At 35.2% G+C, this 23,872-nt stretch overlaps 2 protein-coding genes across 3 annotated transcripts in view; one reads left to right on the forward strand and one right to left on the reverse strand.

The window, feature by feature from the left end:
* LOC107562908 (SH3 and PX domain-containing protein 2B-like) overlaps positions 1–2,849 on the forward strand; it is a 39,145-nt gene extending 36,296 nt beyond the window's left edge. The window contains exon 13 of the mRNA XM_016247662.1: positions 70–2,849. Coding sequence (XP_016103148.1) covers positions 70–1,512 — 1,443 coding nt within the window. The 3' untranslated portion in view covers positions 1,513–2,849. The remainder of the gene's footprint in view (positions 1–69) is intronic.
* A 1,741-nt stretch (positions 2,850–4,590) lies between these two features.
* stk10 (serine/threonine kinase 10) overlaps positions 4,591–23,872 on the reverse strand; it is a 51,038-nt gene continuing 31,756 nt past the window's right edge. For both annotated transcript variants that reach the window (XM_016247664.1, XM_016247663.1), the window contains exons 10-19: positions 15,901–16,022; positions 13,807–13,930; positions 12,513–12,692; positions 11,925–12,017; positions 11,718–11,847; positions 11,510–11,634; positions 10,027–10,215; positions 9,829–9,954; positions 6,869–6,982; positions 4,591–5,667 (exon numbers count right to left, since the gene is read on the reverse strand). In XM_016247664.1, the coding sequence (XP_016103150.1) occupies positions 5,527–5,667; positions 6,869–6,982; positions 9,829–9,954; positions 10,027–10,215; positions 11,510–11,634; positions 11,718–11,847; positions 11,925–12,017; positions 12,513–12,692; positions 13,807–13,930; positions 15,901–16,022 (1,344 nt within the window). In that variant the 3' untranslated portion in view covers positions 4,591–5,526. The remainder of the gene's footprint in view (positions 5,668–6,868; positions 6,983–9,828; positions 9,955–10,026; positions 10,216–11,509; positions 11,635–11,717; positions 11,848–11,924; positions 12,018–12,512; positions 12,693–13,806; positions 13,931–15,900; positions 16,023–23,872) is intronic.

A 23,872-nucleotide genomic window follows, 5' to 3' on the forward strand; every position in this document is an offset into this window, starting at 1 on the left:
GTTCTCAAATGAACGCATCTGGATATTCCACATGCATCTCTACATTTACCTCACATCTTGTACTCTCAGGTCATTGAGAAGAACTCTAGTGGCTGGTGGTACATTCAGATCGAAGATAAAGAAGGCTGGGCTCCAGTCACATTCATTGACAAATACAAGAAGACAAGCAATGCCTCTAGGCCTAACTTTTTGGCCCCGCTTCCTGGTGAGATGGGTCAGCTGACGCTTGATGATACCTCAAGCAATAATACCAACTCTGAGCAAAGTTGGTCCAAACCCCTGCCAGATGAACCTTCATCCAATTCTGATTTTTCCACCCGTTCCAAGCTGAGAGATTGGAAGCCCAATGCAGTTAAAGGGAGCTCTCCTTTTTCAGTTCCCTTACCTCCTCCTCCTCCATCCTCACCCACGGCTGAAGAGAAGCCAGCTTTACCACCAAGGAGAGAATCCATCAACAAGAGCCTGGAACTGGAGGACAAACCCAAAGCAGACCTTCCTAAACCTCTCCCACCCAAACCACCAACCCCAGGAGTCATCATCCCATTGGTGATTCCAAAAGCTGCTCCTCTCAAGCCAGACAAACCCCCAGAGATGAAGAAGGAGGAGAAGAACAAGCAACTCTACCTGCGCAATGAGATGGGCTTGTGTGGCCACAACATCTCAGCCAAGGAGGTGAAAAAGTTCAACCTAAAGCATGTAGCCAAGCAGCCTCCCAAACCCAAAGCAGATTCTAATGAAGACAAGCCGGATTTGGCCAACCCAGCCCCGTTCCTCAAGCCAAAACCAGTGGTCAGACCAAAGCCCCCCCCTGCGGGCAAACCAGAGCCAGTGGCCAAGAATGAGCTGGACATCACAAACCTTCGGAGTAAGCTTCGTCCATCTAAACCTCCAGAGCAGAGCAGCAACTCGAGTGATCCCAACCAGCAGAGTGATACTCCCTCGAATAATGGCAGAACAAACGAAGAGTCGAAATCCCCCAATAAACAACAAAACGGCCATGACCCATCAGAACCAACTAAACCACCAACAACTACACCAAAAGAGGCTCCCCAAAGGCCTTCTGTGGCACCTAGAAGACCTCCTCCACCAAAGAAGAGCCCTGAGCCAGCCAGTCCAACAGACACCAAAGCTCCCCAAAAAGACTTGCCAGAGGCCAAACCATCCGCCCCTCCTCAGAGCAGACCCCCGCCACCCAAAACGAAACCAAAAGACAAGGAGAAGGAGGAACCCAAGGCCAAAGTACCTGTGCCACCAAAGCCCCACATTAAGACTGAAAAACCAGGGCCTCCGAGAGACAAACTCCCACCTCTTATCAAGTATCCGGCCAAGGAGGAGCTGTTCTTAGCTGTGGCGGACTTTGAAGGAGACGAGCAGACGCCTGCCTTTAAAGAGGGCGCTGTTTTCGAAGTTCTGGAGAGAAATGGTAACGGCTGGTGGTTTTGCAAAAATGTGAGCGATGGGCCAGTGATAGAGGGCTGGTTCCCTTCCAATTACCTGACCAAGAAACCTTAGGTACTCTTGACACAGCTGCCTAAAGAAAACGTATTTAATTAACATCTTTTATTTATGGGAACCTTTTTTAAAAATGACATTCCATTCTTTGCAAGTTCAAACATCCGTAAAAATTTGTTTGCTTGGTTTTTTGTAACTCTTTTCCCTTTTGGGGGAAACCATGTGTGCTTTCATATTTTAGCGCTGAACATCAAGGTCCTTGCCTAATCTTATGTTAATCAAACCTTATATGTATCGCTAAAGGTTTAAGTGACTAGCAATATATAACTGACTTTTCGCAGCCTCCATGATATTGTGCCTCAGTATAATATGCAAAGTGCACTGTGCTTTTGGCGTAAATTATGCAAAACATGATGTCTGTCAGCAGATTAGAAACAGAGTTTGATTCTATATTACATTGAAGCTTTTACAGAAATTGGTCTGCTTTCTGGTTCTGACACTACAAAACTGTACAAATCATGTTGCTTATCTACTTTCTTGAGTAAAGGGAAGGTGCAGAATGAGGAGAAACAAGAAACATAAACACATGGCCTTAAGGTTTACAAAACAGTGGCACCCATTTGTCGTTTCATTTTTGATTTTTGCCACATGGTTCTAGCAAATATTGATTTAAAAAAAAAAAAGCAACCCCCTTTAGCAGTACCAATCATATACATTAGTGAATAACAGAATACCTCAGAATAGCCATAATATCGTCATTATTTTATATGTCAGTATTGCCCAGTATTTTCATATCACTGACAAAGGTGCTTAGATATTTTACAGTCATTTTCAAATGTTTTAACATTTATGCTTGACTGGTTTCAAGCAAACGTGTGATAAACGTGTTTATTTTTAACACTACATTTGAAAATGTGGTTATGTTACTAAAATATTTCTTGTCTTTTTTGACAGTTTTGTTTTCCATTCATTTATCAGAAAACAGTGTTAAACAGGTGCCCAGTCTGACCTGACAATACCAGGAGCACTGAAAATATGCTCATTTTGCTCTATGGTCATCAGCTCCTAGTTGCTATAAAATGCATTCATAAAAGCACCCCATCTATTAAAAAATGTGCAACAAATGCAAGTGCCTGAGTTTGGAAAGGATAATGGAAGGTGTTCTGAAGTTTTTGCAAGAAAATAAGATGATGAAGGATCATAGAGAGAAGAGGGTAAATGCTGCAAGTATGAAACTTGAGTTTCATAGAAACATAAACTTTATGTTGAAACTCAAGCCAGTTAAAAACGAACAAAGGCAAGATGACATCGGCAACCTGTTTGTATTTTTTTAAACGCATTTCTGTGATGTTTTGTCCATAGTATTTCAAGTGTTGACAACGTTTTCTTAATGTAAATCAAATAAACATTTCAAATAGTCAAAATGTTTTATTATTATTTTGAGCAATTCTGGTATTAAACTGTAAGCGAGAGCTATCAACAGTACACTTTGTTTTGCGGTCTTCTATTTGTTGTCTTTTTTGAGTTTTCTAGTTAATTTATTTCCTTACATGATTTATGGGAACTTAATTTTTATTACCAACAAAGAAAGAAATATTACTAGATTTTGGAAGTTTGGAAGGCAGGGGTTTTCAAAATCCCCCAAACGATGTTCCCCTTGCAAGAGACCCCTTTCCTAAAAGTAAGCAATAAAGAAGAGCTAAACACGTTATTTGTGTTTTATTAATTTTTTCCTCAAAATGATATGCAGTCGCTTTAAATTGACCACCGGGAATGAAATGCTAGAATAAATGAATGGTGATTAATTTACAGACTCTAGTCTTTCGAAAGCATAATGAGAATGTAATATCAAATTATTGGATATTATTTAAACTAGTGAACTGTTTTTGCAATGTTGTGGCACCATTTTAAGGAATCTGTCAAAAGTTTGGAACCATTAAGATTTATGAAAGAAGTGTCATATTCACCAAGGCTGTGTTTATTTGGGGAAAAAATATATACACTATTATTTTTTTCCATCACAGAAATTAATTACATTTTAAAAATTATTCATATATAAATGATGGTATTCAAAATATAAAATAGACTTTTGTATTAATGTTTCATAATAGTGTTTTAACTGTATTTACTGTAAGTGTGCAGAGTTTAATTGAGCAATATGACACGAGGAAGATATTTCTTTGCGGTTTCAGATGAATCACAACCGTGTGCGAGTGTCATATTGATTTAATAAAATGCTTCTGCAATATTGAGTAACTCACACTGCAGCTACAATATGACCGGATTTCTGAAATGTAAACATCTCTAGTTCAGTGGTCAAAATATCATTAAAATCTCACTTGGTTTGACTATGAATCAAAAATGGGCACCATACATTTTTGTATGTTTTCTATGTTATTTTTACCTACACTATTATTATTATTATAATTAGTAATTATTATGATGATGTTTGTGGGTCAAACTGACTCTAACTGGTTTTAATACAACTCATCAAAAATCACATTATATGAAAAATAGTAAAATATTATTAAATAAACGGATCAAAACAGTATTGTATTAGTACAAAAAAGACTACAAAAACTGAAATAAAATAAATGAGAAAAACTGTATTTAACAAACATTTTAACATTTCCTAATTGTATTTATATATTTTTATTTTCATATAACTGTGAATATACTGTACATTAATTACAGCTTTTCCTTTAATTCCTCAAATATGATTAATTCCATGTTTGTGCTTTTGGAAGTTGATCTTTACCCAAATTAGGCTTTTTATTGTGCATTTTAGGCTCATTTCCACTGTAGAGAACAAATATTTGTTCTTTAGGAATTGAGACGTTCCTCTTTCTAGTGTCAGATTTATTAAAAGGATAGCTGGCCCAAAAATGAAAATGCTGTCATCATTTACTCAACCTCACGTTGATGCAAACACCAGATATTCTGAAGAATGTTGGCGAGATATTCTTTCCTGTGGAAAAATACTATGGAAGTCAATGGCTACCGACTTCAAAATATATTCTATTGTGTTCAACAGAAGAAAGAAACTCAACATGAGGGTGAGTAAATGAGGACAGAATTTTCTTTTTTGAGCTAAAACAGCTATTCCATAAAATGTAAATAAAAGAAAATGATCAAAACTAAAAGATAAACATCTCATTTATTATAGATACTCTAACAGTCTCTCATCATCCACACTGAAGCTTTGGTTACTCCGAGTTACAGACTCAGAAAGGAACGATCAACACTGTGCTCCACAGACATAAAAAAAAAAAAGACGTAAATCCTCATACCTTCAGGTTTCAGGCATCGCTTTTGAAAATATAAATCCTTCAAATGGCTAAAGACTGGAAGCTGATGTAAAATAACACGCGTTTAAAATCGGAACACAACAACATATTGCACTTTGGTTAGGTGACAGTAACAGACAGCAACATATAAAAAATGATCAATAATAAACTAGAGAAAACATGCATAAACGCATTTCTGGAGTTGCTCTCGTCTCGTCCAGTGTGATGCATTTACAGTAAATGTGCCAGTGGCAGACAATAAACACTGCAGAATACTAAAAGTGGCAAATTAGTTGCTGTCGAATACATAAAACAACAAAAACATTCGGTAAAATAACAATGTACCAATTAAAATGTACACTTTTTCAGAAAAACATAAGTTCCTTTTTTCAGCGTCTAAATATTTAGAAACTGGTTATAAAAGAAAAGGGATAAGTTGCAACTTTATATATATATTTATGCATATATTAACTGATCATAGAAAAAATAAAAACATAAGAACATGCAAGGTTTGTACAATATATTTGGCAGTACATTTAAACTAACTTTTAAAACGTTTAAATAAACTAAGGTAAGCGAGTCTGCCAGAGCTGTTCTAGTCATGCAGCTCAATGCCCTCATTTAAATGAATGCATCTATGCACTTTCATCTCATGCTATTAAAGGAATAAAGCAGATCTGAATGCTGTTTCAGGTGACTGTCGCTGCTGCTTTGTTCCTGTGCACTTACAGACAAATCCGCCTACGCCTCCAGAAAAGTGTGGCGACCCTAAATGACAAGCAGGAGCTCATGTGGTGGACGAGTCGATGTACGGCAGGAACCTCGTGACTTTGTTTGGTGAGCCGACGTTCTGACACTGGGAATCATCACTCATCTTGAAGAAAAGCTCCTGCTCTTTCTTCCTCAGGTTCAGTTCCTCCTCCAGAACCTGAGAGAGGAGACAGAAACACATCACACTTCAACTCTACAGTCGACTGAGGTTTATTCTCATCGGCCAATAACTCACAATTAAACACGCGTTCCCTCTCATTATCATTTAAACAGTAATGCTTTTATATCATCGTACAAGTCGTTCTATTGCTTTTATGCCTTTATATGATAAACAAATTGCAGTCATTTAATATTGCGAGTAAAATGACTATAAATTAAAATGAGAAATTGTAATAAATTAATAAAACATGTAGATGCATAACAGCAATGATGAGAATTTGAAGAGAAAAGTGCTTAATTGTGTCATAATGCGTGTATATACTTCTTTTAATTAATCAATTAATTTACTTTTTTTCAGCAATGAAGTTGATCAAAAGTGACAGTAAAGACATTTTTTAATGTGACGGAAGATAACTTGAACTTTCTGTTCATCTGTGAATCCTGAAAAATAAAATGTATCAGTTTCCACAAAAATATTGTGTGGCACAACATTGATAATAATCAGAAATGTTTCTAATAAGCAGCATATTATACTGATTTCTGAAGATCATGTGACACTGAAGACTGGAGGAATGATGCTGAAAATACAGCTGCGCATCACAGAAATACATTATATTTTACTATATATTAAATAGGCCTGTCATGATCATGAATTTTGTGCTGACAATTAATTGATTAATTATTTAATTGTCTTTGTTCAATGCAATGAGCCAATATTTTATATATATTATTTATATGTATTTTACTTCAAAATATATAATTAAATAGGCCAACATGATTTTCTTTAATGCTGTGAAAACAATATTTTAAAAAGTTAAAATGTCTTTACTCTTGGTCCATTTTACATGGACAATGGAGCCCAGCAACATAATATACTAAATATAATATAAAACATAATGTAATATGATATGATATAATATAATAATAGCAATTTGATCAAATAACTGTAATCACACGATTCAACAAAAACCTGACGGGCCTAATATTAAAATAGAAAACGGCATTTTAAACTGTAATATTTAACAATATTACTTTTTTCCTGTGTTTTTGATCAAACGCAGTCTTGGTGAGCAGAAGAGACTTCATAATCTCACCTCCCCCAAACCGCTGAACTGCAGTGTGTGATGTATTTGTGTGTTTAGATGCGCGGGTGAAATACGAGCCAGGCTCGTCTCTAGAGTCGCACGAGTAAGTCAGACCTTCTTCCTGGGCTTGAGGTGCTCCCTCCACTCCTTCAGCTGCTGGTTGTGCTGCTCGTCCACAGCCTTCAGACGCTGCGTCTCGTTTTCTATCAGCAGGTGGCACTTCTCATTCTGCAGGAGACATTCACACGGATCAGGCTACGAGCACACGAACACGGACACATCTCAAACGCATTGTTCCCTCATTTTGGTTTTGGCACTTGGCATGTGAACACAAACCAAACTCATGGATGTGAATTGAAAAGGTTAAACAGTCCTGAAAATATAGTCAGACTTGCATTGGAAACAAATGGAAAAGGATTCTCATCAAGCAGAAACTTTGGTACTGCGAAAAACCAAATCTGACGTTTTTTGTGATATCAACTTCAAATTCGGAACACATTTTGTTTAGATTTACGGCTTTGAATTTTTAGCAGTTTTAAAGTAAAGTAAAACATGTTTGGAAAATATATATTTCATATCAAATGTAAAAATAGTAATAATAAATAATAATAAACTTTTATCTTTTCTTTTTTTAACTTTTTGTCACTTCAGCAATAATAAAAGTGTCTTTAAAAAAAAAAAAAAAAAAAAAAGACCAAACGCAAGTCTGTGCTCTAAAGCATTGAAGATTTACAAAAGTTTAAGATGGAAATTTCATTTTCAGGTCTATGCTCAAAAAATATTTAACTGGTAATAAATTGATCATAGCTATTCTATGAATATAAATTAGTACCATAAATTCCACTAAAAATACAAAATATTAAATAGCATTATTAAACTAAACTATAACACATTCATTTAATTGAAAAAATAAATAAATAAATAAAAATCACAAATTTTTGATTGCCATGTGGAACACAAAATAAGTTGGATGACATCGGGGTCCAAACTAGCGGCGCCGAATGTTTTTATTACCATGCTTTGTGCACATCATCACTTAGTTTTCATGCTAATTTCGATGGACCTTTTTCACATTTCCTAGTTTCTCAGCAGCGGAAGTCCTCATAGTTTCATAGGTTAATTTGAAGAGCGGTACCACAAATATATCTTTTGCATTCCCATTTGCTCAAATAGCAAAAGTGCTTGCTAGTGTAAACAAAAGCTTGTGACGCTTGCCCCGCCTCCAGGCTCTTCTGATTGGTCCACTGTTTTGGAACTGACACTGATGAGCAGCGCTGCTTGTTAAAGTCGAAATTCTTTTAAATTGACACGCCGTCTTAAAAACGCAGCACTCATGTGCGAGCCGCTGCTAAAGACATGAACACTAGGGGTGGGCGATATAGCCTCAAAATTATATCACGATATTTTAAGACTATTTGCGATAACGATATTTATGACGATATAGAAAAAAAACATGGAACAACGTTTTATTGGTGATTGCAGCTGGCAGGCGGCAGCATTTATTAGTGCAAACACAATGAAGGGCATTTTCCATCCTTTTCCAGTGAGCTACCGTCATCGATGACAGACTGCCTAATTCGAAGTGTAAATCTATTGTCATAAGGTGGCAGCAGCAGCTGTGTGTTCGACTTGAAGCAGACCGATGACGTATGACGTTAAAATACCGCGAGAGTGACTTATCCCTTATTTACACTGCGGCGCGCTACGGCTCTGACGCGGCCACTCTAGTCAATGCTTGTGTTTACACCAGCGGCACCGCGCCAGGTTTCAGAAGCGGCGCTTCGCTAAAGATATGCGCCTCGCCTATTTTTGACGGTAAGAGTGTGCGCTCGAATTTGCTCTAGAACCGCTCTCGCGATACTTTGATGTCATACACCGATCAGTCTGCGCAGCGCAGCTTCAAGTCAAACACACCTATTGGGTTTGTGGTGTTGTTGTTGTGCGCGCTAGGGAACGCATATCCGCCATACGTCATCGCGTCACTATATCATTGATATCGCGATATGACACTTTTTTTTAATCATGTAAAAATGTATATCGGTATCAAGGTGGACGGTATGATACGGCACACCCCTAGCGAACACAACCGCCATTCACGTCCGTCTAGCGCGTTTACATAGAAAAACACACATGCATTTAGAGCGATTATATGAACAGTTTGGTTAGCATGGTCTGTGGCGGATTTTCTTCATGTCAGGGCAACAATTCAATAAACAAGAAGTTAATATTAAGTGACTTAAATTGTAGAGACAATATTGTCTTTTTTTGCTCTATTTAGCTAAAGAAAATGGTTTGTTATTGAAATAATTAGCATTTTTAACAAATCAAATGAAGCAGCGATTCACTGACCCTTTCATAAAACAGTTTCTTACTTCATTCCTGAAAGAATCAGCCGTTTTGAACGAATCGATTGAATAAATGACTCAACGACTCGCTCATTAAGACAGTGGCTTGTCGCCACCTACTGGCAATTTGAGTTTCATATTTAAAAGCATCATTCTATTTTTATTTTAGTGCTGTCAAGCAATTAATCACATCCAAAATAAACTTTTTTGTTTACATGTATATATGTGTGCGTACTGTGTATATTTATTATGTATATATAAATACACACATGCATACAAATATTTTTTGTTTATATATATAAAATATTTATATATAATATAAATGTATGCATATAAATATATATGTATATACATGTAAATATTTTTCTTAAATATATACATGCATGTGTGTATTTATATATACATAAATATACACAGTACACACACATATATACATGTAAACAAAAACTTTTTAAATTTCATATTTAAAACATTAATCTCATAACATTATTCATGCAATTTGTAAGTGCAGTGTAAATGCATGTATACAAGTGCTCCTAAAAAAAATAAAATAAAGGCATGCATTAGTCAATGTAAACATGTTTTATTTAAAGTGTATTCTGGCACATACTGTACAAGGTTGTCTCCGGGCTAAACCCCTAGACCAAACAAAAAAAATATAATCTTTTGTGTTCTACACGACGAATGCGAACAGCTTTTAAAAACACCTGCACGAAACATTGCGCTCACCTGCAGCTGCTGCAGCTCTCTGGCGTTTCCCTCGCACTCGCTGATCCTCTCCTTCATCTGGTTCTCGTGTTTCTGCAGCTGGTGCAAGCGCTCGGCCTTCTGCCTCTTCTCCTCCAGCCTGGAGAACTGAACAGAGAGAGAGATGAGGGTCTCCGAGAGGAGGACACCGACTGTAGGGCCGTCGGAGACGCGCTTTACCTGCTTGGTCTTCTCGCGGTCTTCTGCGGAGCTTCCGCTGGAGTGGATCCTCAGGCTCTTCTTGAACATAGCCATGCGTGTTTTGGCCTCGCTGCGCTGGATCTTGGGCAGCCGGTTCTTCTCCTGCTGCTGTCGGGCCTTGTGGAGCTCGATCATACGCTGGTTGTAGCACTGCATCTGCTCCTGCTCCTGTAACAGCACACACAGTGTCAGAGCGCTAACATACAGCACCTGTCCCCCCCGCAGGGCACCGGAGCCCAATCTGACGCCATTCTGCACGCTTCAGATAAACCTGATGTCTCTGATCCAGGAACTTACGTGAGGCTAAAGTCTAAAAAACAACTAAAACACAAAAGAGAACTCGACGATACAAAGCTACAAAATGCTTTTTGACCAAAAAAGGCAGGATTTTTCTGTTTGAAAATCATTTTAATTCAGTTTTGCTAATGACTGAATCACTAAAACGGACTCTTTTAATCTAGACCAATGTTATTTTAGTATTATATACTATTATAATTATTTTGAATTAGCTTTTATTTTTATATTTTCATTTTAATATTTGTTTAATTTTTAGTAATTTTGATATGTGCTAATGTTCTTTTTTAGAAAATATTTTAAGAAAATATTTTATTGGCTTTATTTATTTTTAGTTATATTTCAGTTTTAGTTTTTTCCTGTTAGTAATTTTAGTGCCTCAACTTAGTTGCCAAGGTATATATTATTTATATACTATTTTTAATAAGCTTTTATCTTTATATTTTCATATAAAGATAAAATGTATATATATATATATTTAATTCTAGCTTCTTTTTTTTTTTGTTATATGCTTGTGTTATTATTACTATTGATTACGTTTATTTTTAGTTTTTAGTTGTAGTTCATTTTAAGCTATTTATTTATTTTTCATTTTCAATAATAATAATAATTATTATGATTATTATAAATAATTGACTAATTCAGACTGATTGGTGAACCAGTTCGACTGAATCATTGAAAAGAAAAATACCAAAATGAGCAAATTTTACTCTAATCAACAGTAATAATAACTGTTATTAATGTTTAACCTAAAAAGTAATTTAAATCAGAGAATAATTAGAAATGCATTTAAAAATGTCTAAAATAAATGAATATTCATTAATAAATTAACAATTTACATGACTTATCCAGGTCTGGACAACACTTTTTATTATTTTATTTTATTTTATTTTACTTTTATATTTTATTTTATTTTATTTTACTTTTTTATTTTATTTTATATTTTATTTTATTTTATATTTTTTTATTTTATTTTATTTTATATTTTATTTTATATTTTATATTATTTTATTTTATATTTTATTTTATTTTATTTTATTTCCAGGTTTTCTCATCAAACAGAGAGCATCACAGGCAGTAATGCAGTCAGGCAGTCGTTGCTCGTCGAGTGGAAATGCACCAGCACCGTGTGAATGGAAAAGAAGTAAAGATGAAGCATCACTGAGACCTTCTCGTGTTTCTTGAGGAGCTGGTGTCTCTGCAGAAAGTACTGGTCCTTCAGCTGCTGTTTGAGGAGCTGGTGTCTCTCGTGCAAGCTCTTCTCTTCCAGGTCCCACACAGTGGCCTCTCGCTCTGACAGACGACAGCAGCACTCGGCTTGTAAGCATGCAGTCTGAGTAAAAGGTAAGGATGGTCGGGTCTGAATGCATTTATACCTCGGAGCAGATTCTGTTTCTTGATGAGACACTGGCGCTCCGTCTCGGAGATTTCCCGCTTGTTTTGAGCGATGATGCTCTTCAGGGTCGAGTCCAGAAAATCCCTCTGGTCTGCCAGGAACTTGTCTTCCTGCGCAGAGACGACACACAAACCTTTTAGCAGTTCAGTTCAGTTTTTGCACACACAGCTTTGAGTCTTTAACTGACCTCGTCTGATTTCATCTGCAGGAAGTTGTTCATTTTGATCTTCATACTGTCTTTCCTCTGACTCCTGGGCATTTTCTCCACTTCTTGTTTGACCTGAGACCAAATAAAGATACAAGTGTTTCATTCTTTTTTTGTAAAACATAATAATGTTGACTTACGCTTGTTATATTTTATGCAAGAATATAGTATGAGATCACACAGAACCTCAAATCATGTTATTTTTTTGTTTTTGTTTTTTTAATAAAATATAAATTACGTCCTATAAGCTATGTCAATATATAGTCATTAACTACATTTTTATCTAAATCAACTATATTGCTTCTAAACGTTATAGTTGTGGACTTTCTTCGATTATTAAAACTTTATAGTTATATCATGCTTGACGGCCTTCTTAACATCACTTCTAGAAGTTCTAGAATATTATTTACACACTTACAAACATTCATCGGTTTATTTCATTATTATAATTGGAAACTGAATTTATTACCAATAAAGTCTTAATCTATTATTGTCTGTTTTGTGAAACATCACTGAAATGAAATGTGGCTCGAGTGTGCTTTCTAGGGCTCGTATAACTCCGTGTCTCGCCTCTTTCTTGCGGTGCTTCATCTGGTCCAGGAACTTGCTGAAGGCTTTGTCTTGCTCGGCGCGGATGCGTTTGCCCTCGTCTCGCAGACGAACCGTGTGCTCCGTCTCCATTCTCTCGATGCTCTGCTTCTGCTGTTTCTCCAGCGTCTCCAGCTCGGTGTCGTAGTATTTCTTCTTGGCCTGCGAGCAAAGCCGCACAGTGAGATATAAGCACTATTTATTAACATTTTACGTGTAATATTAGCAATATTTTAAGATTTTCTCCTCTCCCAGAAATAATGCACTCTTTAATTAACCCATCTTAACTTATATATACATATATAGCCTCAGTTCATCCGAGACGTGGTTGAGTTTGTTTCTTCATCAGATTTGGAGAAGTGCAGCATTGCATCAGCAATGGATGCTCTGCAGTGAATGGGTGCCGTCAGAATGAGAGCTGATAAAAACATCACAATAATCCACAGCACTCCAGTCCATCAGTTAACATCTTGAGAAGACAAAAGCATTGAAGTTTAGAGCCGTTTTGGACTGTTTATACGGTGCTTGATCTGTGCAGATTTCTCTCCTGATTCAGACTTTTTCACTAGCATTGAAGTTTAGAGCCGTTTTGGACTGTTTATACGGTGTTTGATCTGTGCAGATTTCTCTCCTGATTCAGACTTTTTCACTGGAGAAAGCATATGGAGAGAGGACTCGTATTTTGTCCGGAAAGCAACGGTTTGAGGTTAAAAACATCTTAATGATGGATTAGCTTCTTACAAACACGCAGCTTTTCACTTCACAAGACATTAATTGATGGACTGGAGTGGTGTGGATTACTTGTGGATTATTGTGATGTTTTTATCAGCTGTTTGGACTAATGAGAGCTGATAAAAACATCACAATAATCCACAGCACTCCAGTCCATCAGTGAACATCTTGAGAAGACAAAAGCATTGAAGTTTAGAGCCGTTTTGGACTGTTTATACGGTGTTTGATCTGTGCAGATTTCTCTCCTGATTCAGACTTTTTCACTGGAGGAAGCGTTATTATGGATTATGGGCTCGTGTTTTAGTTAAAAACATCTTAATGCTGGATTTGTCTCAGCTTTTGTCTTCTCCAGATGTTAACTGATGGACTGGAGTGCTGTGGATTATTGTGATGTTTTTATCAGCTCTCATTCTGACGGCACCCATTCACTGCAGAGACACTGATGCAATGCTACATTTCTCCAGATCTGATGAAGAAACAAACTCATCCTGATCTTCATAATGTGTAGAGAGTGCTGTGCGTGGTGGATGTCAGAGACACTCACATTCATCTCCTGGTCTAATCTGCGCTGCATCTGCTCCCGCTGCTCTTTCAGCTTCAGATTGAGCAAAGCCTGAGCGCGATGCTGCTCTTTCTGCAGCAGACGCAGATCTCGAAGCTCCTGACGCCTGTGTGAATGAATGAACATATATACATATTTGAGGAATGACCTGTAAGCGTAACTTGTGTTACACAATAATCTGTAATTTCACAACTGTAAGACATTCTTTATTATATAACTGTATGACATATGTTTAGAAATCTCTCCGTGTTTTTTGTCCATACAGTGGAAGTCAGTGTGGTTTAGTTACTTCTTTTGTGTTCTGCAGTCATCTGTGACCCTGGAGCACAAAACCAGTCATAAGGGTCCATTTTTTTAAATTGAGATGTATGCATCATCTGAAATCTGAATAAATAAGCTTTCCATTGATGTGTGGTTTGTTAGGATCGGACAATATTTGAAAATCTGGAATCTGAGGGTGCAAAAAAATCTAAATATTGAGAAAATCATCTTTAAAGTTGTTCAAATGAAGTTCTTAGCAATGCATATTACTAATCAAACATTAAGTTTTGATATATTTACGGTAGGAAATTTACAAAATATCTTCATGGAACATGATCTTTACTTAATATCCTAATGATTTTTGGCATAAAAGAAAAATTTATAATTTTGACCCATACAATGTATTGTTGGCTATTGCTACAAATATCCCCCAGCGACTTAACACTGCTTTTGCGCTGCAGAGACACAAACAGGTTTGGAACGACAGGACGGTGAGTAAATCATGACAGAATTCTCCATTTTGGGTGAACTGTCCCTTTAAGATGAACATGTTCAACAACATGTATGGACACAGAATGTGCAGAATGCAGCGACAGACGGCCCACAGACAGAAAAACGCCTCCTCCTTCATTACATGACTTCACTGACAGCCAAACACCAGAGGAATGTTCCACACAGATATTTTATGTGGGGCTGAATTTCAAGCCTGTCAAGAACACGGCCCAGTCATATTTCACTACAAAAACAAAAGAAAGAAAGAAATTATAAAAGTCTATTATTAGGAAGGTTGTTTTTTTTCTTTACGCAAATATTTAATTTAAAGACGTCTCTTCTGCTTATCAAGGCTGCATTTATTTGATCAAAAATACAGGAAAAAAAATGTAATATTGTGAAATATTATTACAATTTAAAATAACGCTTTTCTATTTTAATATACTTTAAAGTATTTTTTTTTCTGTGATGCAAAGATGAATTTTCATCATTATTACTTTATTAATATAACAATATACAAGTTATGATGTATATAAGAAACAATACACTACTGTTCAAAAGTTTGGGGTCAGTAATTTAATTTTTTCTTTCTTTTTTTTTTTATTAATATTTTTATTCAGCAAAGATGTGTTAAATTGATAAACGTGATAGTAAAGACTTATATTCCCTAGAAAAGATTTATATTTTGAATAAATGCTGTTCTTTTTATTCATCAAAGAATCCTGAAACAAAAAAATATTATGCAGTTGTGCTTAATATTAAATATTATCACAACTGTTTCCAACATTGATGATAATGTTTCATTGATGAAACTGTGAGTGTGTGTGTGTGAGAGAGAGAGAGAGAGAGTGTGTGTGTGTGTTCTTTGTGAGACTGAGATGAAGTGGTGCTCTTTTCTGAGGTCAGCTGATGGGTAAAATATCTCATGTAAGTTCACCACCACACCACTAGATGGCAGAAGTGTTGTAGTTTTTGTGAGCAGACGTGCACAGTGTTTGTGTGTGTGGTGGGAAACACATCATATATAATCTACTACCAGCAGCTGAGGTGTTTCACCAGAAAAGAGCAGTCTCTCAAGAATCCAGCTGATGGATTTATCTGTTGAAGGGAGATCTGATCTCTCGATTTGTCCTTTAAAAGCGGCTCACTTCCTCTGGCTCTACACAAAGCTTCCCTTGTGTATTTATGTCCCATTCGGAAAGAACAAGGTCTTGGACCTGAGGCCTAAAATAGTCTGTTTACTCAGCCGAGATGCAAGATCAAGTGGAAAAATGTTGCTAGGGTTTTTTTCTTTAAGAGTTTGACTAAAGAGAGTGAACTTGCCTGAGGAACCTCATCTCCTCGTCTTTCTTCTCGTCATCAGTGATGATTTTGGAGGTGGTGACGCTCAGCTCCACACCATCCACCAAGAACTTACGCGTGCGTTTCAGCGTCTTCTTGGAGTCCTGGAGGAAAAACAAATGAGAGAGAAATGGTAGTGAGAACAAATAAGAAAACGGAGACCGTAATGGGTGTGGTAGCAGGATTTTAGGGAACTGTGGATTAAAAAACATAGAAAAGAAAAGAATGACATGCAGAAGAAGGACTTGCTAGCAGGGTTATTAAACAAACCATTAAAAATGTATTTGTTAATTGAAATAAAATTTATGTTAACTGAAAACTTGAACATTTATATGAGGTATATGCCAATGCAGCAGTTCTTATTTCATTTAGTTTAACTACTAAAATTATCAAAGTTTTATTATTTTTTTTAAAAACTGCACACTACCGTTCAAAAGTTTGGGATCCGTAAGATTTTTTCTCTCTTCTGCTCATTAAGAATGCATTTATTTGATCAAAAATACAATAATAGTAATATTGTGAAATATTACGGTCAAACAGTTGTGCTCCTTAATATTTTTTTGATCCTGTGATCCTTTTTTTTCAGGATTCTTTGATTAATTAAAAAAATTAATAAACAGCCTTTATTCGAAATAGAAATCTTTTGTCACAATATACACTACTGTTCAAAAGTTTGGGGTCAGTAAATGTTTTTTTCTTTCTCTTTTTGAAAGAAATTAATACTTTTATTCAACAAGGATGTGTTCAATTGATAAAAAGTAATAATAAAGACTTATATTGTTAGAAAAGATTTCTATTTTAAATAAATGCTCTTCTTTTGAACTTTTTATTCATCAAAGAATCCTGAAAAAAGTATCACAGCTTCCCAAAAATATTAAGCAGCAAAAACAGATAATAAATCAGCATATTAGACTGATTTCTGAAGATCATGTGACACTGAAGACTGGAGGAATGATGCTGAAAATACAGCTTTAAATCACAGAAATAAATTAAATTTTTAAATATATTAAAACAGAAAATAGTTATTTTAAATTGCAATAATATTTCAGAATATTACAGTTTTTTCTGTATTTTTGATCAAATAAATGAGCAGAAGAAACTTCTTTAAAAACATTTAGAATTTTACTGATCCCAAACATTTTAACATTAGCGTATACATATACGTATATTAATATAGAAAGATACATGCATGCATATCCTAAAATAAGACTGATTGATAGAGCCAGAGGCATAATGAACAGTTGAACTGGAGCAAGAAAGACGAAATGAGAACGCAAAACCGTGTGAAGGATGTGAACAGGAAGCAGTGAGATTGCTGTTTTCCTGTAAAGCCAGTTCAGACAGGAAGTCATGAGCAGAACGTGAACGAGAGCGCAAAAAAGACATATTATACAGATTGTGAATATTTAAACATCACGGTAGTATTTGTTGAAAAACAAACTACAAAGAAGTCAAATATCTGGATGCTTTGTGGCTTCAGTGAATTTGATCAGACACTGTTGAAATCGTATTTTATTGGATCGTGTCATCGACAAATGAGTCTATCGAACACAGCTGAGCAAACAGGTCTGCCATGTTTATGCCTGTATCTGTGTCCTGTGATGTGGCTTCTGCGAGATAAAGCCGCAGGTTTCGCCACGATGCAGCGTGCATGCACCAGTGTTTGCTCAAACCCCTACTGAAGCATTCTGATCGTGCAGAACTAAAGGACAAGAGAAAGCTCAATGTCTGAATCATGCTGGAAAACTGGCAGACGTGAGAAAAGAGGCCGTTCTCTGGTGCACTAAACAATCATCACATAGAGACTGATGCACAATGCTGAATGCAGCAGAGGAGGAACGGATGGAAAATCTGACGTGACTTCACAGACGAGCCGCTTGAAATATGCAACGAATGAATGACTTCATTTGAAGTAATGTTCAGGGTTCAAAACCAGTTTCTGAAGATTACAGTGCAGCACAGTCTAAGAGCGAAGGCAGTGCACTGGAACATGTTGATTGATATATATATATATATATATATACACACACACACTATAAAAAATGAGCATGATTTTAACAGAAAGACTGTAAAAATGCTACAGTAAAAACCTATTAATTGGTTAACGGTAAGTTCCCTTACTATACATGGTGAAAAACTGTAATGGACATTTCTTGTAATTTTACAGTAAAATACAGTTTTTGCAAGTGAAAAAGAACGTATATTTGACCGTGAAAAACCCTAAATTGGCATTCCCAGAATTCCCTGATTTTAACAAAGACTGTAAAAATGCTACAGTAAAAACCTATTAATTGGTTAACGGTAAGTTCCCTTACTATACATGGTGAAAAACTGTAATGGACATTTCTTGTAATTTTACAGTAAAATACAGTTTTTGCAAGTGAAAAAGAACGTATATTTGACCGTGAAAAACCCTAAATTGGCATTCCCAGAATTCCCTGCATTATAATTTCACATTTGATGTTTTTTCGTTGAAATAACCATGTTTCTTCTTAGTTTTGTCTTATCAGTTATGTTCATTAGGGTTGTGTGTTACATCTAATGTCGTTAAATGAATGTTTATTTGCATTACGTTATTGTCGTGTGTTACCGTGTTTGTGTGAATGACACGATTATAATGAATATAGTATATACAGTGGGGCAAATAAGTATTTGATACACTGCCGATTTTTCAAGTTTTCCCACTTACAAAGAATGGAGAGATCTGTAATTTCCATCGTAGGTACACCTCAACTGTGAGACACCGAATTAAAAAAAAATCCAGAAAATAACATTGTATGATTTTTTAATAATTATATTTTCCTTCTCAGCTGTTTGTGATGAGCTGTGGTTCATCACCAGCTGTTTTTGGTGGTTATCAGAGTATTACAAAGATACTAAACAGATTTCAGTACTTCAAGAGGTTGGCATATTAACATTATATCAGTTAATAAAATACAGTTTTTAAATGTATGTTTAAGTTAAATCTGTAAAACCTCAAATGTTGCTACTGTATTTTTTTATGGTAATATTCTGGCAACCACAGCTGGCAGTTTTTACTGTAAATTTTACTGATTTATATATATGTATACACACAAACTGCCATGGGATCAGTAAGATTTTTAATGTTTTTCAAAGATGTCTCTTCTGCTCATCAAAGCTGCATTTATTTAATCAAAAATATAGAAAAAAGCAGTAATATTGTGAAATATTATTACAAGTTAAAATAACGTTTTTCTGTTTGAATATGTTTTAAAATATAATTTATTTATGCGATCAAAGCTGTATTTTCAGCATCATTCCTCCAGTCTTCAGTGTCACATGACCTTCAGAAATCAGTATAATATGCTGATTTGCTGCTCGAGAAATATTATTATAGTTGAAAATGGCTTTGCTGCTTAATATCTTTGTGGAAAATGTGACACTTTTTTTTTGGATTATTTGATGAGTATAAAGAATGGCATTTATTTGAAATTAAAAAATATACACACACACTGCCATGGGATCAGTAAGACTTTTAATGTTTTTCAAAGATGTCTCTTCTGCTCATCAAAGCTGCATTTATTTAATCAAAAATATAGAAAAAAGCAGTAATATTGTGAAATATTATTACAAGTTAAAATAACGTTTTTCTGTTTGAATATGTTTTAAAATATAATTTATTTATGCGATCAAAGCTGTATTTTCAGCATCATTCCTCCAGTCTTCAGTGTCACATGACCTTCAGAAATCAGTATAATATGCTGATTTGCTGCTCGAGAAATATTATTATAGTTGAAAATGGCTTTGCTGCTTAATATCTTTGTGGAAAATGTGACACTTTTTTTTTGGATTATTTGATGAGTATAAAGAATGGCATTTATTTGAAATTAAAAAAAATAAGTAAATAAATAAAATAAATTATTATTATTATTTTTTAATCTTTCTGACCCCAAACTGTTGAATGGTAGTGTATATTGACACGTTTTATTGTGAGTCGTTTAAATGTAAGCCTTATCATGTTCCAGGAGGGGCTTAAAGACAGTATTAATAATTCATAACTCATCCCAGCTGTCATCATCTGCTTGTTTTCTGAGTGATGCAGTTGTTTTGGTACATCGATGATGATTACATACATGCAATACATTCAGGTAAAGCTTTATATAATATATAAAGCAAATCTCAATTGCTTGATTGTTTATATCATCACAAAATGTAACTATATTATCATCCAGCTCATTATATAAAGCTGGATATAGAAATATGTGCATGTTTCTCCGCATACACACAAGAAACTCATTTAGGGTGATGATGTATACAGCAAATCACAGCTGCTTGATTGCTTGTATTGCCACAAAAATGTAAACCTCATTATCAGCCAGCTCTAACTGCGAAATGGGACTGTAAGGCGTGAAAATATTAAAATGCTACAAACATTAACATCACAATTTTCTGCAAAGCTGCTTTGAAACAATGAGTGTTGTGAAAAGCACTATATAAATAAATCTGACTTGACTACTTAAAGCAGGTTTTCGGATACCTTGGAAGCACTTCCTTTATTTGGCAAGATTTTGCTTTGTTAAACCTACAGAATAGAAATAATGACTTATGTAAATGGTAGGGTTGTCAATAAATTACAGGGCTGTCGCTTGGCCATGCTACTTGGTGAGTCTCTTTCAAGGACTTTTCCAAGATGCTTGCAAAATCATTCGATCTACTTCGGCACAACAGTACTGACTCCTTTTAGTTTTAAAAGTGAATTCTCGTAGTAGTCAGCGAGTTGGAGAAAGTTACTTTGAATAGTAATGCATTACAATATTGTGCTACTCCCTAAAAAAGTAACTAATTGCATTACTTAGTTACTTTTAATGGAAAGTAATGTTACTTCTGCGTTACTTTTTCTAATCTGGGCTCGGATTGCTTGTTTGTTTTCAATATAAAAAGTTCTATTTTTGGCAAATGTAAAGGATCTTTCACACCAAAAGCGAAATTAATGAAATGTAACGTCACGTCTGTACAGTAGAGGGCGCAGCTCAAACAAACCTTCTGGATTACATGAAGAATAGGACGCAGGAGAAGAAAGTTCAGCACTCTTCAGCAATTAAAAAATGAAACACAAGTGTGTTTATATAAAGTCATTTTTGCTTAGTACGGTTGAATTTGCTCATCGAAGGTCAGCAGCAAAGACACTTGTTAATAAAATGGGGTTAAATGCATAAAGGATATTTGTGTCATTTAACATATTTAATTATTGTAGGTTTGCGTCATATTCTGAGTTTGTATTTCACTGTTTTTATTGATTTAGAGGAATACTGAATCTGATTTTGTGTGAGTGAGATGAGTAAATGCATGTTCTCATTTAGTCTAGATCTACAGTAACATGTTCACACAGCGCACACAACGCCTCTGAACACACTCCTGATTTCTCTCAGCATGCGGACCGGAGAGCTGTCAGTCAATACATGGAAAACAAAGTAACTGGGGTTACTTATTTGAAAAAGTAACTCCGATATTTTTCTGTAAATTAAACAGTATTGAGTTACTTTACTAGTTACTTGAAAAAGTAATCTGATTATGTAACGTGTAATGCAACAATAGTAGGGTACAACGGGGCTAAAGGCGCCTTTGATATTATTCTCATCTAAACCACTAGACGGCACAAAAACGTGGCACTTTCCAAAACATCCGCTTTTCAAGATGCACGTGTATATTTGTCTGATCCTTGACGTGATCGCGAGCCGCAGGGCAAAGTCGATTCTGTGCTTGCTTGATCTAATATTTTATGTTTTTTAAAATGTTGTAGATTTAAGTAGCAAACGAGAATTGCTAAAATGCTTGTGTTTTGAGACAGAGGTCTGCTTAATGATTTTCAACCGTTTTTAAATAATGAAAGAATGTGTAAAAGTATGGTATTTGGGGTAAAAAGCGCCCCTGCTGTTGGGGCTAAACGTAATTAACATGATAATTAATAGATGGCTGACTTTTCCATTTGTTGACGACATGGTTAGATTCAGATGGTAAATGTCATATATTATGTTGGGTGTCCATATTAGAGATATTCACCATGTTTAGAATGAAACCATCATATTTAAAAACATTAATCATATAATTTAATAAAATATCATTTGTTGTTACTACTGTAAATATATATTGAATTATTATTGGATCTCCTTCAGTGCTTTCAGAATCTTTACTTATTAAAATGATTTTGTTTCTGTATTTTACAATATATATATTTTAGATTAACATATTTTAATGACTATTTTATCGAAATAATTTTTTTTTTTTTTAGTTTTTTCAAAATAAGCAGAAAATAGTACAAGCTTTGCTAAGGTGATTGTTTTAAACAAGTATTAACTTAGACATTATTTAAAAAAAAACTATTATTATTTTAGCTGAAGTATTTGTATCAATACTGTGTGCCTTTTACCCCGTGTGTGGTAAACCCACCTCATATATTTATAAGATGTTTAAACAAAATAAACCACTTGTATGATTTATTTTCACACAAAATATGTTGCTCCATTAATGTTCAATACAAATATTTTTTCTGCATATATACATTGTAGGCACAGTGAATAGCACATTTTTTCTTAAGGTGTGCCTTTAGCCCCATTGTACCCTAATAATAATGGGCATTTTAATAATTTTACTGACAATGCTAAGCAAAGTTCAGCACATTTCTGGTTTGTCTGAATATATGCAGAAGCACATTCATTCGTCCGTCTCGCAGCACAGAGTTGAAGCGGGTGTGGTAAGGATGGTTTCTGCTGGTGTCTGCAGACAGACTCGGCTCTGTTTGACAGCGTCCACACCCGGTTTGAGCTCTGTACCTTCACTGTACTGCTGAGAGTAACTACCCACCCAGAACTGCCCCACGCTCCAGAACCGTCCACCAGCTCTCATAAACAGGGCTCTGTTCTGCTGCGCAGCTGGCACTGAGAGCGTAAACAGACCAGCACATAGCGAAAGAGAGCGCAAGTCAGAGTATTAGTAAAAGCAGGAGTGTTAAACACCAAGTTTGTCATTGGTGTTCTATGCAGGGATCCATGTTTTACAGATCCAGCACACGATTTGGTTGCACCAGAAGGGGAGTTGTGGTTTTAAGGCACTAACAATCATAAAATTATTTTCGTATTTCATAAGTGCAGTTACTAATATACTATTACATTTTTTGTAACTTGGAAATGCACAATTAAAGGTATAGTTTACCCAAACATGATTTAGTCACCCTCAAGTTGTTCCAAACCAGTACGAGTTTCTTTCTTTAGCTGAACATAAAAGAAGATTTTTTTGAAGTATGTTGGAGACCAAACAGTTGCTGGTAGCCATTGACTTTCATAGTATGAAAAAATACTATGGAAGTCACTGGCTACCAACAACTGTTTGATTACTGACATTCTTCACAAAAATCTTATAACTATAACTTTAACAGTATAGCATTGAGTTGAGTAGGGATGCAGATAGAAGTGTAATATTATATATATATACACACACACACACACACACACACATATACACACATATATATACACACACATATAGGGTTCTTATATATATATATATAAGGGTTAAATATGTTATATTCTGACAGTGCAAATGAGTTAGGACTTTAACATTATTCTTTCATTACCACAGGTAAATCCATGTATGTCTCTTACTATGCTAAAAATAACTATATGCTTTCTAACTATATGGTTTCTAAAAAAAATTAAATAAGTACAAAAAAAATTGAAAAAACTTTGAAATTACAAAAAAGGACAAAAAATAATTTTAAAAAACAGCCTAGACAAATGCAAAAAGTGCCATACATTAACAATTACTATAATTATATTCCTTTACTCGTGTAATATATTTAATGCAATAATCATGGAATATTAATAATATAATAAATTTAATATAAATATACTCACTCTGACCGGATCATTCGAATCGGTGAGTAGTTAACTAGAGACTCGTTCTGACCGGATCATTCGAATCGGTGAGTAGTTAACTA

The sequence above is a fragment of the Sinocyclocheilus grahami genome, unplaced genomic scaffold (genome assembly GCF_001515645.1).
Source record: "Sinocyclocheilus grahami isolate Dianchi unplaced genomic scaffold, SAMN03320097.WGS_v1.1 scaffold847.1, whole genome shotgun sequence".
NCBI lineage: Eukaryota > Metazoa > Chordata > Actinopteri > Cypriniformes > Cyprinidae > Sinocyclocheilus > Sinocyclocheilus grahami.